The 16,905-nt window shown below is 36.5% G+C and overlaps 1 protein-coding gene across 1 annotated transcript in view; it reads left to right on the forward strand.

Moving 5' to 3' along the window:
• Positions 1-16,905, forward strand: part of CLCN5 (chloride voltage-gated channel 5) — a 140,868-nt gene that overhangs the window by 81,835 nt on the left and 42,128 nt on the right. Inside the window, exon 3 of the mRNA XM_070606350.1 lies at positions 16,330-16,476. Within this exon, the coding sequence (XP_070462451.1) occupies positions 16,330-16,476 (147 nt within the window). The remainder of the gene's footprint in view (positions 1-16,329; positions 16,477-16,905) is intronic.

The raw sequence follows: 16,905 nt of genomic DNA on the forward strand, positions 1-16,905 counted from the left end.
CCTGCACTGGTTGCTAGAAATACTGCAGTGACCACAATAAACAGCATTGGGGGTTTGGCCTTGTGGGCACATACAGGAGTTTCTTGGAAACTCTGAATGTGTTCCCCATCTGCTTTTTAACTTCACGTTCGGGTGTAAAGAGAGGCAGAAGAGTATTGTTCCAGAGTTCAAAGTTGCATATCAGCAGCATGTTTTGTCTCCTGGAAATGAGGGGGCAATCCAATGAGTTAAGCTATTTGGATAAGTCTTTAAGAAAAAAGGGGCAGGGTTAGAGAATCCAGATTTAGTCCAGCATTTTTAGCCTGTCCCAACTGTGGCCTTAGCAGTCTTCTCCAGTAGTTACTCTCCACATCAGCCAGGCTGATCTAGTCATTCCTACCTTTCTTAGTGCCTTTACTGATTTCCCATTACAGATTTATGATTTTCAGGTCAGCATAGCAATACAGTATCACAAATGGTGAGAGAGAGAGAGAGAGACAGTGGCAGAAAGAGACAGATACTATATTTCAGTCTTCTTTCTTGAGTTCTTAAATAGGTGGGACTTAAAAATTCTGACACTTGATCCTTCTCTCCCACGTTCTCCCAATATGCTCTGCAGAAAAGACTTGGGTTGTTTAATACGTACCCCTGGATACTCTAAAATCCCATTTTCTTACTACTCAGCCTTGCTCTTATTTTTCTCAGACTTTATATCTCTCTTGATGTGCAGGGCCAGCAGCATCAGCATTCCCTGGGACCTTGTGAGAAATACAAATTGTCAGACCCCACCTCAGACCTAGGGAATGAGAAAGTCGGGGGGGGGGAGCGGGTGGCAAGGGCAGTGATCTTGGTTTTAACCAGCCCTCCAGAGGACTCTTGATACCCACTGAACTTTGAGAACCACTGGTTTAAATAACTTTAATAGAGATTTCTGTGTTCCACAGGATGATTTTTAGAGTCAAAATTTCCTTATGTGTAAACTGCCCTTTTAGCATCCTTTGATGTTTTTTAACTTAATAGATTTATTTTTTTTGAGCAGTTTTAGATTTACAGAAAAATTGAGCAGAAAGTACAGAGAGTTGCCATATATTCCCCCACCCCACTTTCTGTTATTATTGACATCCTGCAGTTAGTGTAGTACACTTGTTACAATTGATGGGCCAATATTGATACATTGTTATTAACAGAGTCCATAGTTTACATTAGGGTTCCCTCTTTGTGCTGTGCATTCTGTGGGTTTGAATAAATGTATAATGACATCATGTATCCACCATTAAAGTATCATACAGAGTAGTTTCACTGCCCTAAAAATCCTCTGTATTCTGCCTATTCATCCCTCTCCCTCCTTCCTCCCAACCCCAGGCAACAACTGATCCTTTTACTGTCTCTGTAGTTTTGCCTTTTCCAGAATGTCCTATAGTTGGAATCATACAGTATGTAGACTTTTCAGAATGGCTTCTTTTACTTCATTTAAGACTCCTCCATATCTTTTCGTGGCTTGATAGCTCATTTGTTTTTATCACTAGATGATATTCTGTCTGGATGTACCACAGTTTGTCTGTCCATTCACCTACTGAAGGACATCTTGGTTTCTTTCAGCTTTTGGCAATTATGAGTAAAGCTGCTATAAGCATCTGTGTGTAGGTTTTTATGTGGACATAAATTTTCAGATCATTGGGTGAATACCAAGGAGTGTGATTGCTGGATTGTATAGTAAGAGCATGTTTTTTTCCTAAGAAATTGCCAAACTGTCTTCCAAAGTGGCTGTACCATTCATATTCCCACCAGCAATGAATGAGAGTTCCTGTTGCTCCGCATCCTCTCCAGTGTTTGGTGTTGTCAGTGTTCTGGATTTTAGCCATTCTGATAGGTATGTAGTGGGATCTCGTTTTAATTTGCAATTCTCTAATTACACATGATGGTGAACATCTTTTCATATGCTTATTTGCAATCCGTATATCTTCTTTGGTTACATTTCAATCTTTTGCCTATTTTTTAATTGGGTTGTTCATTTTCTTGTTGTTGAATTTTAAGATTTCTTTGTATATTTTGGATATCAGCCACTTACCAGATATGGCTTTTGCAAATATTTCTCTCAGTATGTGACTTGTTTTTTCATTTTATTAACAGTGGATTTTGCAGAGAAGTTTTTAATTTTAATAAAGCCCAATTTTTATCAATTTTTTCTTTCATAGATCATACTTTTAGTGTTATATCTAAAAAGTCATTGCCAAACTCAAGGTCACCAGATTTTCTTTTATGTTATCTTGTAGAAGTTTTATAGTTTTGCATTTTACATTTAAGTCTATGATCCATTTTGAGTTAATTCTTGTAAAAATTGAAGATCTGTGTCTAGATTCATTTTTTGTTTGCATGAAGATGTCCAGTTGTTCCAGCACCATTTGTTGAAAAGGCTATCCTTTCTCCACTGAATTGCCTTTGCTCCTTTGCCAAAGATCAGTTAACTATATTTGTGTGTTTCTGTTCCTGGGTTCTTTATTCTGTTCTGTTGATCTCTTTGTCTCTTCTTTTACCAGTATCGTACTGTCTTGATTACTGTAGTTTTATTGTAAGTCTTGAAGTCCGGTAATGTCAGTGCTCCGATTTTGTTCTTCTCCTTCAGTACTGTGTTGGCTATTCTGTGTCTTTTGCCTCTCCATATAAACTTTAGAATCAGTTTCTCAGTGTCCACAAAATAACTTACTGGGATTGTAATTGGGGTTGCCTTGAATCTATAGATGAAGTTGGGAAGAACTAACATGTTGATAATATCGAGTCTTCCTATCCACGTGCATGGAATGTATCTCCAATTATTTAGATCCTCTTTGATGTCTTTCATCAGATTTTTATAGTTTTCCTCATATACGTCTTATACATATTTTGTTAGATTTATACCAAATTATCTCATTTTTTCTTGCTAATGTAAATGACATAGTGTTTTTAGTTTCAAATTTCAGTTGTTCGTTGCTGATACATAAGGAAGTAGTCGACTTTTGTATGTTGACCTTGTATCCTGCAACCTTGCTATAGTTGCTTATTAGTTCTGGGAGTTTTTTTGTTGATTCCTTTGGATTTTCCACATAGACAATCATGTCATTGTGAACAAAGACAGTTTTATGTCTTCCTTCCCAACCTATATACCTTTTGTTTCCTTTTCTTGTTTTATTGCATTAGTTGGGACTTCCAGTACAATGCTGAATAGGAGTGTTGAGTGCAGATATTCTTGTCTTGTTTCTTATCTTAGCAGGAAAGCATCTAGTTTCTCACCATTAAGTATGATACTAACTAGGTTTTTTGTAGATGTTCTTTATCAAGTCCAGGAGGTTCCCCTTCATTCCTAATTGCTGAGAGATTTTTGTCATTAATGGATGTTGGATTTTATCAAATCCCTTTTTTTTTGGTATTGATTGATATGTTCATATGATTTTTCTTCTGTAGCCTTTCATTACATTAATTTTTAAATTTTGGACCTGCTTTGCATGCCTGAAATAAATCACACTTGGTCAATGTATATAAGTTCTTTTTACACGTAGTTGGATTTGATCTGCTAGTATTTTGTTGAGAATTTTTGCAGTTATGTTCATGAGAGAGGTTGGTCTGTAGTTTTCCTTTCCTGTAATGTCTTTGTCTTGTTTTGGTATTAAAATAATGCTAGCCTTATGGAATGGGTTAGGAAGTATTCCCTCTGATTCTATTTTTTGAAAGAGGTTGTAGAGAATTAATATAATTTCTTCTTTAAATGTTTGGTAGAATTCACCAGTGATCCTATCTGGGTCTAGTGCTTTCTGTTTTGGAAGGTTATTGATTAGTGATTCAATTTTTTGAATAGATATAGGCATATTCTCACGATCTATTTTTCTTTGTGTGAGTTTTGGTAGATTATGTCTTTCAAGGAGTTGGTCTATTTTATCTAGGTTATCAAACTTGTGGACAGAGAATTGTTAATAATATTCCTTTATTATCTTTTTTATGTCTACATGATGAATAGTGATGGTCCCTATTTCGTTTTTTTATATTAGTAATTTGTATCTTCTCTCTTTTTTTCTTAGTTAACCTAGCTAGAGGTTTATTAATTTTATTGATCTTTTCAAAGTACCAACTTTTGCTTTTGTTGATTTTCTCCATTGATTTCCTGTCTTCAATTTCGTTGACTTCTGCTCTAATTTTTATTATTTCTTTTCTTCTGCTTACTTTGGGTTTAATTTGCTCTTCTTTTTCTAGTTTCCTAAGGTGGAAGCTTAGATGGTTGATTTTAGATCTTCTTTTCTGATATATGCTTCTTTTCTGATATATTCAATTCTATAAATTTTCTTCTAAGTACTGATTTTGCTGCATCCAACAAATTGTGATGTTGTTTTTTCATTTTTATTTAGTTTAAAATGTTGTGAAATTTCTCTTGAGACTTTTTCTTGGACTCTTGTGTTATTTAGAAGTATGTTGTTTAAACTTCAAGTATGTAGGATTTTTTCAGCTACCTTTCCGTTATTGATTTCTAGTTTAATTCCATTGTGATCCAAGAGCAGGCTTTGTATGATTTCCTTTTTAAAAATTTGTTAAAGTATATTTCATGGCCCAGAATGTCATCTCTCTTAAAGAATATTCTGTATGAGCTTGAGAAGAATGTGTATTCTGCTGTTGTTAGATGAAGAATACTACAGATGTCAGTTAGATCCAGTTGATTGATGATGCTGTGTTCAACTATGTCTTTACTGATTTTCTGCTGCTGGATCTGTCCATTTCCAGTAGAGGGGTGTTGAAGTCTCTAAGATGAACCCATTTCTCTTTGCCATTCTATCAGGTTTTGCCTCGTGTATTTTTACACTGTGTTGTTAGGCACATATAAATTAAGGATTATATGGCTTCTTTGAGAATTGACCCCTTTATTATTATGTAATGCCGTTCTTTATCCCTGATAATTTTCCTTGCTCTGAAGTGTGCTTTGTCTGAAATTAATATAGCTACTCCAGCTTCCTTTTGATTAGTGTTAGCGTGTTATATCTTTCTCCATCTTCTTGCCTTTAATCTGAGTCTTTATATTTAAAGTAAGTTCCTTGTAGACAACATAGTTGGATATTGTATTTTTACTCTGACAGTCTCTGTCTTTTAATTGGTCTATTTAGACCATTGACATTTAAAGAGATTACTGATATGGTTGGATTAATATCAGCCATATTCGTTACTGTTTCCTATTCATTGCCCTTGTTCTTTTTTGTCTTCCATTCTTTTTCTGCCTTCTCTGGTTTTAACGGAACATTTTATATGATTTTGTATGAATAGTTTCTATTTTTCCTCCTTTCTTGTCCTATCAATTATACTTCTTTTTTAAAAGTTTTTCTTTTTAGTGGTTGCCCTATGTCTACAATATGCATTTATAACTAATTCAAGTCTTTCAAATAATCTAATACTACTTCATGGGTAATACAAGTACCCTGTAACAGAGTATTCCCACTTCCTCTCTCCTGTCTCTTGTAACATTGCTGTCTTTCATTTCACTTGTTCATAAGTGATCATCACTGAAAACTTTAATGACATTATTATTTTGAACAAACTATTTTTGGTTAGATCAATTAAGAATAAAACAAAATATTTTACTTTAATTTATTCCTTCTCTAGCATTCTTCCTTTCTTTATGTAGATCTGAGTTTCTGACCTATATTATTTTCTTCTTTCTGTAGAATTTCTTTTAACATTTCTTGCAAGGCAAGTCTACTTGAACAATTTCTCTGAGAAAAATTTCAGTTTTGAAGGGTAGTTTCTCTGGATTCAGAATTCTGGATTGGTGGTTCTTTTCAGCCTTTCATATATTTCACTATTCTATCTTTTTGCTTGCATAGTTTCTGAAGAGAAGTCTGGTATAATTGTGATCCTTGCTCCTCTATAGGTAAGGTGTTTTTTCCTCTGACTGCTTTCAAGATTTTTTCTTTGTCTTTGATTTTCTGCAGTTTGGATATGATATGCCTAAATGTGGATTTTTTTTGTATTTGTCCTCCTTAGTATTTTCTGACCTTCCTGGACCTGTGGTTTGGTGATTATCATTAATTTTAGGAAATTCTCAGTCGTTATTACTTCAGATATTTCTTCTGTTCCTTTCTTTCTTCTCCTTCTGGTATTCCCTTTATGCATATGTTACACCTTTTGTAATTTTCCCATAGTTTTTGATATTCTGTTCATTTTTTTCATTCTTTTTTTTCTCTTTGCGTTTCAGTTTTGGAAGTTTCTTTTGACATTTCTTGAAGCTTGCTGATTCTTTTCCTCTGCTGTGTCCAGTCTGTTGATGAGCTCAGCAAAGGCATTCTTCATATCTGTCACAGTGTTTTTCATCTCTAGCATTTCCTTTTGATTTTTTCTGAGAGTTTTCATCTCTCTTCTTACATTACCCATCTTTTTTGCATGTTGTCCACCTTTTCCTTTAGGGCCCTTAGCATATTAATCATAGTTAGTTTAAACTGCTGTTCTGATAATTCTAACATGCATTCCATATCTGACTCTCGTTCTGATACTTGCTCTGTCTCTGCATGCTGTGTTCTTTTGTCGTTTAGTATTCGTTGTAATTTTTTGTTAAAAACTGGATATGATATACTGGTAAAAGTAACTGAGGTAAATATGCCTTTAGTGTGAGGTTTCATGTTTATTTGGGTAGAGGTTAGGCTGTTTTTACTGTATGCTGTAGTTGTATGTGTCAGAGGCTAAAATTTCCTCTAGTGTCTTTGTTTTTGTCTGTCTTGTGTATTTGGGTTTTCCTAGAGATGGCTTCTTAAATAAGGTTTAAGACATGAGTTCTTTCAATTGTATTCCCCTGTTGTCATTCAGGAGCCCTACTGATGTGGTAGTAAGGTGTGTGGGAAGAGGAAGTATTCTATAGTCCTGTGATTGGGTTTCAGTCTTTTAGTGTGCCTGTACCCCTCAGTTGTGAACTTCACAAGTGTTTCTCAGTTTTGTTTTGGGGTTCTGCCCGTTTTGTGAGACAGGAGGCTAGAGGGAGCTAGAGTTGAGTTTTCCTTTCCCTTAAGTTGGTTAGGCTCTGGTAAAATAGTTTCTCTTGAGGGTAGGCCTTGTTGAGAAGAACAGAATGCTCTGTTGTATTGCAAAATGGCTGCATTTCCCCTCCCCTGGCTGGAAGCACAAGGGGGTTTTTCTCTGGTTTTCACTGTGAGAACCTTAGTAGGGCTTCTGGCAAAACTTATGGAAGTGTGGGGTCCCTCTAAGACTGGGTGCCCTGAGTTTTTAACTCTCAAACTTGTCTACACTGAGCCACCAGCGATTCTTCAATTACAATTTAGGTTCTCCTACCCTGGTACTGGTTCCCCCAGAGGTTTCTGCTCGTGTAGGCTGTGATTTTCTGTATCTGCCTGTCTTTCTCTCCAATTCTGGGGGCAACAGTTTGCCCTGTGACCTCAGTTCTCTGGTGGATCTAAGAAGACTTGTTGATTTTTGGTTTGTTCAGCTTTTTTCTCATTGTGAGGATGAGAGTGATGACTTCCAAGGACCTTACATGCTCGACCAGAAACCAGAAGTCCTTTGATTTTTACTTGGATATTTGCTTTCATCTTTTCTATTACCTTTATCTGTGATGACATGGATGTGTTCCTTTTCTGTTCCTTTTACTTCATTTTATTGCTTACATTCCCTGATGCAAAAAGTTATTTAATTTAGTACATATGAATTAATCCATTTTATCTCTTTTCATAGTCAGAAGTAATTTTGTCTATTCTCCACATCTGGGATAAATATACTATTCTGTGTTCTTTAAAAAATCAACTTTTAAAAACCCCATCTGGAATTTGTTGCAGTATAGTATATGCTGTAATTCTATATTGTTTTCCATTTTTATATCTAGCAGTCCTTCAACTATTTACTAAAAAGTGACTCTTTCCTTATATTTGTGTCACTTCTCGTTTATCAACTTTTAAGTTCTTATAATAGTTTGTATCCGTTGCTAGAATCTCTATTCTTAATCCAATACCATAAGGTTTTGATGATAGTTTCTTTTTAGAAGATTAAAATCTGACAGGATAAGTGTGCCATATTTACATTTAAGGAAATATATACACTAGTATCCTTGTCTACTTACTCTTCTAGATGAACTTCACTATCAGTCTTTTAAGTTACATAAGGGGTTCCATAGGGACTTTAGATTAATATATAAATATAATATAGTTCAAATTAGGATGTTTCGTTCTTGCTATATTTAGACTTTCCAAGGTCATGATACATCCAAGAGCATCTTTGTTGACTTATGTCTTCCTTGTTTTCCTCCTATTTGGCTTTTATAAATTTTTAAAGTAATGTTGCATTTTGAGTTTATGTCTCTGTCATAAATAAATTATTATATTTTCTAGTTCTGTGGTAGTACATAGGAATGCAGTTGCTTTCTGTATATTTTCTAATTTCTGAATTCATTTATTACCCAATTCTTAGTTAATATTCTTAGGATTATATAGATATGCATTCATACCACATATTCAAATATTCAATCCAAATATCAGAATATCGTATTTCTTCCTTTCCTATATGCATCCTTCGTTTTTTTCTCTTAGAATTTTTCTTGTACCATGTTAAATATAATTGGCAACGGAAGGCATTGTTGCCTTCCTGTAGTAAGGGGAATGATATTTTGCTACTAGAATTTAAATATTCTATACCGTGTCAGGAAAGAAATCCTACACCTGGAATATTGAAAAAATTTTAATCCAGAATAAATGTAAATTAAAAAAAATCCATTCTTGACATGTGTTGAGATAATTATCACTTTAAAATTTTCTCTCTTAATCTGGTAAATTATGTTGATAGTTTCCCTTGTGATACCAGTCTTGCATTCTTGGAATAAACCCTCCTGTTTATAATAGGCAAATCTTTCAATGTGATCCTATATTCAGTTTGTTCAAGTTTATTAAAGAGTTTTACTTGTATATTCCAAAGTGAAAGTGATGTATAAATTTCATGTGTTGTCTTTGTCAGGCCAGGCAGGCCCTTGTCCTTGAACCTCAGGGCACTTCCATAGCCATTTTATTTATCACTTCTTCAAAGCCTTTATAACAGGGAGTTATTATATTTGCAAAATCTCTAAGATAAAATCAAAGAAAAGCTGATCTGCTAAGGGAAGATAGCATGTTATTATTATTTTTATTTTATTGAGGTCATATTGGTTTATAACATTGTGTAATTTCAGATGTACATCATTATATATCAGTTTCTGTATAGACTGCATCATGCTCACTACCAATAGTTAGTTTTTTAAAAAAGTATATTATTTTTTAATTTTAATTTTTCTGAAATTTTAAAGCCCTTTTTTTCCTTTTCTTTAATGAGTTATCTACTAATATCTTTTGCCTGTTCATCTGTTGGGATTCAGTTTTAATGATTTGAACAATCTCTATATATCTATTATTCCTTTGGAAAAAAAATTTATAGGAAATATTAGTTTGTCATGTGGTTCATTTTCATAGCCGTCAACACAGTCTCTTCTGACTGGTTTGTCCTCTTTCACCTTCTCACCAATCATGAGTGTGGTCCAAGTACAGTTTCTCCATTCTGTGTTCTTTTCTGCTTCAACAATTCTCAAAGAGCAGTCTGGGAGTTCCTGAGACCCTTTGGGGGGGGGGGGGTCTATGAGGTCAAAACCATTTTCATATTAATGTTAAGACATTATTTACCTTTTTCACTCTCCTTTTCTCATGAATAGACAGATGATGATGTCATTGCTCTGATGGCTAATGGAATATGTGAAGCAGAATCCAGCTGTCCTCTATTAAGGCAGACATTAAAAAGATTTGCAAAATGCCTCTCACTAATTTTTTTAGTTTTAGAAACTATAGATTTTTTCAAAAAATGTTAATGTTACCATACAGTGGGTTGAATAATAATCTAGTTTATACTCCAATTCCAGTTTTAGTTACATTATTTTGAGAAGCAGAAATGAAATGTGAATATTGGAGAGTAATCTCTGAGATGCCATAGGAAGTGCTTATTTCAAAGATTTGGGCCAATCCTTAACCCAAAGCACCTTCTCTACCAGTCGGAATTGTATTAATATTTAAATAAATTAATAAATATTTAAATGCATTAATAAATATGTATTTTAAGCATTTTGGGGTCTTAATTTATAATTCAGTAAATATCTGTAGAGAGAACCCATATAAAGAAAAACTCTTTAGGTTCCTCAATAATTTTGAAGACCAAAGGGAACTTGAGACCAAAAAGTTTGAGCGGCTGCACTGATACTGCCTTCTCTGAGTCCTGTCTTCTCTCATAACTCCTCCTCAGCTGTAGAATGCCTCCCAGATAAAGACCACACTGGGAGAAGAAGCACTATTATTTCCTCCTGGGACTTTTTACCTGCAACTCCGACTGGTAGAGAAGGTACCTTGGACTAAGGATTGGCCCAAACCTTTGAAATAAGCACTTTCTATGGCATCTCAGAGATTACTCTCCAATATTCACATTTCATTTCTGCTTCTCAAAATAATGTAACTAAAACTGGAATTGGAGTGTGAGCTAGATTATTTACTGAGATCTCTCTTTGTGTTCGGCACTTGGGTACACAGATTTAAGTCTCTTTGTCTTCAAGTAGCCCAAAGTATAGTGTGTAGACAAAAGGTGATTTTATGTATATGCCAGTTTTTATCACCTTCAGTGTTACACTTAGGATTGTGTTAATGTTTTATTTTTAATGATATGACAATACTTGTATCTTGGTAAATTGTATAATGCCTCTCTTAACCCTTTCTTCCTCTTGCAGTCTCCCTTTTCCACATTTGCAGTATCTGGCATATGTTATGCAGAATGCCATGTGCAGGTCAACAGTTATTTTTGAGGAGCAAAAATAAGAAATAGAAAAGTTTATTGCTTCTTTGTGCTTGTTAGCATTGGAATATGTGGTATATGTTCTATTTTCATTTGAAGGGTCGTGTATGTCGGCCCACCTATTGGTTTGTACATTTTTTTTTGCCAGTTGGGCTAGTTGAGATGGATGTATTAATTTATTTTACCCAACATGTGTCACTGTCACTAGTAAAACAAGATGCCAGTGTGCCATACCACAAGCAAGCACTGTCCCGCCCACCCCACCTGGCTCTTTCAGTACAACTTTTGGGAATATGCACTCATCCTCCCCTTTCCCCCCTTCCTCCTCTATCCCAAATCACCTACATTGAAACTGAAAGTAGTAAACTGCCTTCCTAGTCCTTTCCTCCTCTCTCTTCCAGCCCAATGCTGCCACATCTCCTAAAATTGTGTTTTTATCATATTGTTCCTCAAAAACCACAGTGACTCCATTGGCTTCCCAGATCCTTTATGGTCTATCTCCATTCATTTGCTCACCTAATCTGTCCTCTAGTCAAGCACAAATGCCAGCCTTATTCTCAGCTCAAGCCTTTGCCATTTTGTTTCCTGGGCCTGGAATACCCTCTTTCCTCCATGAAGCCTTCTCTAGCTTACAAACTCCCCTCCATTTTCTGAATGCCAGTTGCACCTTTATTGTAACAGTTTAACACTTAGCTGTTGTGTAATTGCATTATGTGAAAGTTTTCTCCCCAACTAGACTATAAATTCCTTGAGAGTAGTGACAGGGTAACAAACACTTTTTGTATCCCCAATTCCCTACCCTCATAGTGCAAGGCATAGATGTATTGAGTGTCAACCATAAATATGTTGATTGGCTGTTAACCCTTCCTCCCCAACTGGAATCCTCCTCAATGTGCATTTATTGAACATTTACTCTGGAACAACACTAGAGTTGCTGGGACAACAGAAATGAAAAGGACATGGTGTAGTGACAAGACTCAAGTGGAAGAGATTATGCAATCAACATAGATGTCTGAACAAAGGGAGGGTTGAGGGAAAAGCCTGTTCGAGCTGGCCCTAGATGGATTGAATGGGATTTAACCAGGCTGAAAAGAAGATGGGAGGGCTGAATGGGATTCCAGATAGAGTATCTGGCCGGAGCAAAGGCACTGAGGCATAAATGTACATGGCCTGGGGGGGCAGCCAGTGGTGTAGTGGTTAAGTTCGCCAGCTCCACTTTGGCAGTCTGGGGTTCACCAGTTCAGATTCCAGGCATGGACCTATGCACCACTTATCAAGCCATGCTGTGGCAGGCATCCCACATATAAAGTAGAGGAAGATGGGCACAGATGTTAGCTCAGGGCCAATCTTCCTCAGCAAAAAAGAGGATTGGCGACAGATATTAGCTTAGGGCTAATCTTCTTCGTCTTCAAAAAATGTACGTGGCCAAGGGGCCAGCCCAATGGTGTAGTGGTTAAGTTTGTGTGCTCTGCTTTGGTGGCTTGGGGTTTGTAAGTTCGGATCCCAGGTGCAGACCTACAGTGCTCATCAAGCCATGCTGTGGCGGTGTCCCACATATAAAAAATAGAGGAAGATTGGCACAGATGTTAGCTCAGGGCCAATCTTCCTCACCAAAAACAAAAGAAAAAAGTAAAGTGCACGGCCTGCGTGGAGTATAACGAATTTGTGGCAGGAGATAAGTCTATCTAGATAGATGAAATCTAAATTTGATAGAGTCCTGAATGCCATGCAGAGAAATTTAAACTTGACCCTAAAGGCAATGGGGAAAGGAACCAGCTTATGATTTTAAGCAAGAGAGTGACAAAAGGCACTGAAGTGTCAGCTATGTAACACAAATATCAACCAAACAACATTTTCCCCTGATTTCTGTTCTCCCTATATGTAATCCACTAGTTGGGAAAATAAATCAAATCCCCTTACTTTGTTCCTAGCCTACCCTAAATTCTAACTGACCTCAGGCTGGTGGCCATCTAGATATTTGATTTATCTACATGTGCCAATCTCTGGACTGATGTGTCATAGTGAAGTTCCAAAGTGTTATGGAAAGAGCACTAGGCTTGGAGTTCAACTAGATGTGGGTTCAAATCTCAACTTTAAGGAACTTTAAGTTATTTCCTCATTATTCTGCTGCTTTAACCTTTTCTCTTGAACTCTTTTATATCTGCAAAATAAAACCAAAGACTGTAGCAGAGTGGATTGTCCATGGGCAAATATCACTTTGAGTTTTACTGATTGTATTTATTTCCTTTACTGAACTCCTATTTATAGCATCTGTTTTCCTTGATTTACTTGCTGCTTCTAATTTTCTTTAGTTGACCCTTTGTTTCTATGTACTTATCAAGGAAGCACTTTCAAACCCAAACAGTGAACCAGATAGCTGCTTCAGGAAATGTTTGGAATGAGACAGGTCAATTTAGATGGATTGCTCTGTGTCAGTGGATTACAGGAAGGAGTTCAGAAAGTCCTAATGGGGAAACTGAAAAGTTTTCCAGCTTCTCCTTTGTTGAGTCTTCAGCTTGTAGTGTCATTATTTTGTTTTAATGAATTCCCAGAACAATAGGTACACCCATCTGAAAATATGACTACAGGACATATTCCAAAGCCAAATATGAATTATTTTTGGACTCCCCATACTTTTTCTTCCTATAATTTGTGTGGCTAATGTAGAGTTACTGGAACTGCGTATTTTAAATCATTTCCTGAATGAAACATAGAACCAGTGGAGAGAGAGGGAAAGGATTCTGCATCATTTTGCAATTTTCTTGCTTTCTTTCAGTGCTGGTCACTGTATGGAATTCATGGGCATTTAATAAATTTAAATGGAAAGAAAACCCCTTGAATTGTGCTACTCTATTAGCTTTGGTTGTTCTTGTCAGCTAAAATGGTGCTTGTTTTCAGCTAAGATTTCTAGAAACCTGGAATACCTACTCTTGAGAGTGAGTGCTTTTTGGCAGGTTGGTTGAAGGTAGTCAATCCCAGAGTTAGACAAACATTAACTGCAGTATTGACTCTGAAGCTGCCTGCATTGAAAAGGAAAGTTGATGTGGAGGGTGGGGGCAGGGAATATGCCTTGTTTGGATTTTATTATTTGTGTCTAGGTTAATGTTATTTCCACTGTTTTTTCATTTTCATCCAGTTGAGTTTGAAGTAGTAACAAGTGTCCAGTGGAGTTCTTGGGGCTTCAGGGCTGGAGCTTGAGGTAGAGATAAGAGCTGGAGATAGTAGGTCTCCTTAAAGATTAAAATAAAGTAAATCAGAGTAAGACAGGGAAGGATGTATTATCTCAGTCAGATCCAGAACAAAGTAGAGAGGCTATTTTTTTCTTAAAGAGTAAAGACGCTTCTTCCTGGGTGACAGGAGGGAAGACGGAGAGATTCAGCATTTCCTATGTGTTGTTAGAAATAGGAAAAAACTGCTAAGGATCTCCTGGTAGGTGAGGTTCCCTACAGGCAGCAACTGAGACAGGGAATTCCGTGTAAGTGCACTGTTGTGGGAGTGCTGGGAGAAGGGGAGTGAAGGAAGCAGGAGAGAGCAGGGGGAAAAGTCTGGGGGGGATGCAGGATTGGCAAGCGAGCGGCCCATTTGATCCACATAGCAAGCTTAGAGTTTTTGTTGGTTAGGAAGTGGTTTTATGATCAATAGTTTTGTACATATTAGTACTGAGTAGATGACCCTGCCTTCCTTGCTTGACCGCATGTCACTGTGTAAGCACGGTCATGTTCCTGGGGAATCTTTTGTTTAAGTTCACCTCTGTGCAGAGTGTAAGCTATTTGTGCATACTAAAGAGGGATATTGAGAATGCATTTCTTTTATTTATATTCATCTTTATCCATAAGTGAACTTTAGGTATCCCTTGGAATATCTGTTCTCTTGGTTTCAACCATCACCTTGATGTTGATAACTCCCAAATCTTTGCCTCTCAATCTTCATCTCATCTGGCCTACTCAGCATCATTTTTGTATCTGTCTCTCTGTCCCACAGTCATTTGTATATAGTAGGTGGTTCATAAATCTCCCTTACACTTCTGTCAGGCTGTTCTCTTTATTACAAGTGAAGTGTTGTGAAACTGAACACATGATTTGGAGCTTAACATTTTTTAACAACTGACTTGGCAAGTTACTTAGCCTCTCTGAGCTTCAGTTTCCCCATCTGCACCAGGAATGATAAAGCCACAGCATGGGAACATTGTAAAAATTAAGTCAAAGAGTTCATTTTAAGCACACAGCCCCGCCCCTGAAAATTGCTAAGTACCTGGTAAATGTTGGTTCTTTCTCATTTATGCTCAATGTTTGAAATATTTAATTTATCTGCTATGATTCAAATTTTTCAGACCTATTGCTTAATTTCCAATTTGGTTTTTACCACATTCATCACACATAATTCTGATAACCTAGAGTAAGAAGCTTCTTAAAAGATTTGGAATACTTCAAAAGGAATATTATTTGCCTAATCCAATAGAACTTTGCCAACTATGATTCTCAATCAAGATTTCATAAAACAAATTGGAGGAGCAGGGCTAGATAAGACAAAGTTGGCTATACTGTTTTTTTTTAATCAAATACTAAGATCTTTTGAGTATAATTTATAATCTGAAAATTCATACTTGGGATGTAGAAAATGTTTCATCTTTAATATTCAATTCTTGAGTAGAGAACAACATGGAATGGCGCAGCGCAGTGTGCCTCTTTTTCCCGGTATTTCTGTGCATCTGCATTGTGTTAGGAGCTCTGGGAGAGTCAGGGCCGTAAGATAATGTTTCTCCACTCTCAAATGGCTAACACATTTCTCAATACTGATGTCTAGTTTTTGTATCAATTGATTACTTGTGAACTCATATGAGTTTTGTATACATGTCCTCATTTGGTTTGCTCATTTGCATGGTTCTCAAACAACTGCTATCAACTACATGGTAAAGGTAGAGGTACATTACATCTGGAGGGTAACTGAATATACTAAGTAGTTTGCATGTCTGTGTTGTCAAAGTAAGAGCATGAATGAAGACGTAAGAATAAGTGCTAATCCAAAAGGTGAAAACTACCCAAATGTCCATCAGATGATGAATGAATAAACAAAATGTGGTATATTCACACAATGGGTATTATTTAGCCCTAAAGAGGAATGAGTGCTGATATGTGCTATACGTGGATGAGCCTTGAAAACCTTATGGGAAGTAAAAGAAGCTGGACACAAAAGGCCACATATTGTATGATTACATTTGTATGAAATATCCAAAATTGGCAAATCCTAGAGACAGAAAGAGAATAGAGGTTATAAGGGGTTGGGGGAAGGGGGTGGGGAATTATGTTTACTGGGTACAGAGTTTCTGTTTGGGATGATGAAAAATTCCTGGAAAAGGGTAGTGATGATGATTGTACAATATCGTAAATGTACTTAATGCTACTGAATTGTCTAGTTTAAAATGGCTCAAGTGGTAAATTTTATGTTATGTGTATTTACCACAAGAAAAAAAGAATAAGTGGTAAGGGGCTTGGAGGTCATTGTAATAAGCCTCCTGTTTTGTTCTGTGTTCTTTTCTTTTTTGCACAGGAGCCATGGATAACAGAGGCTTCCAGCAGGGGAGTTTCAATAGCTTCCGGAGCAGCTCCAGTGATGAAGACTTGATGGACATACCCGGGACAGCTATGGATTTCTCCATGAGAGATGACGTTCCTCCCTTAGATGGAGAAATAGAAGGTATCGTTACTGCCGATGACAATTTATGTTTTTAAAAATTATTTTTAATGTACATACAGTAAAATTCACTTATTTTCTGGTGCACAGTCCTTTGAGTTTTAACACATGCCTGTGATTCTTGCACATGCATGTACAGCTTCTGGTACTCCCCACCACTGACAGGATACAGACAGTTCAACACTCCAAAGAATTCTCTTTTGCTATCCCTTTGCAGTTAGATCTCCCTCACTCCCAACTCCTGGTAACCACTGATCTATTTTTCTCTGTCCCTACAGTTTTTCCTTTTCGAGAATGTTATATACATGGAGTCACATAGTATGTCACCATTTGAGACTGCCTTCACTCACTCAGCTCAATGCTTTGCAGATTCATCCAAGTTGTTCATTCTTTTTTCTTGCTGAGTAGTATAGGCTGGAATGGGATCGCTGG

The sequence above is a fragment of the Equus przewalskii genome, chromosome X (assembly GCF_037783145.1).
Source record: "Equus przewalskii isolate Varuska chromosome X, EquPr2, whole genome shotgun sequence".
Taxonomy (NCBI): Eukaryota; Metazoa; Chordata; class Mammalia; order Perissodactyla; family Equidae; genus Equus; species Equus przewalskii.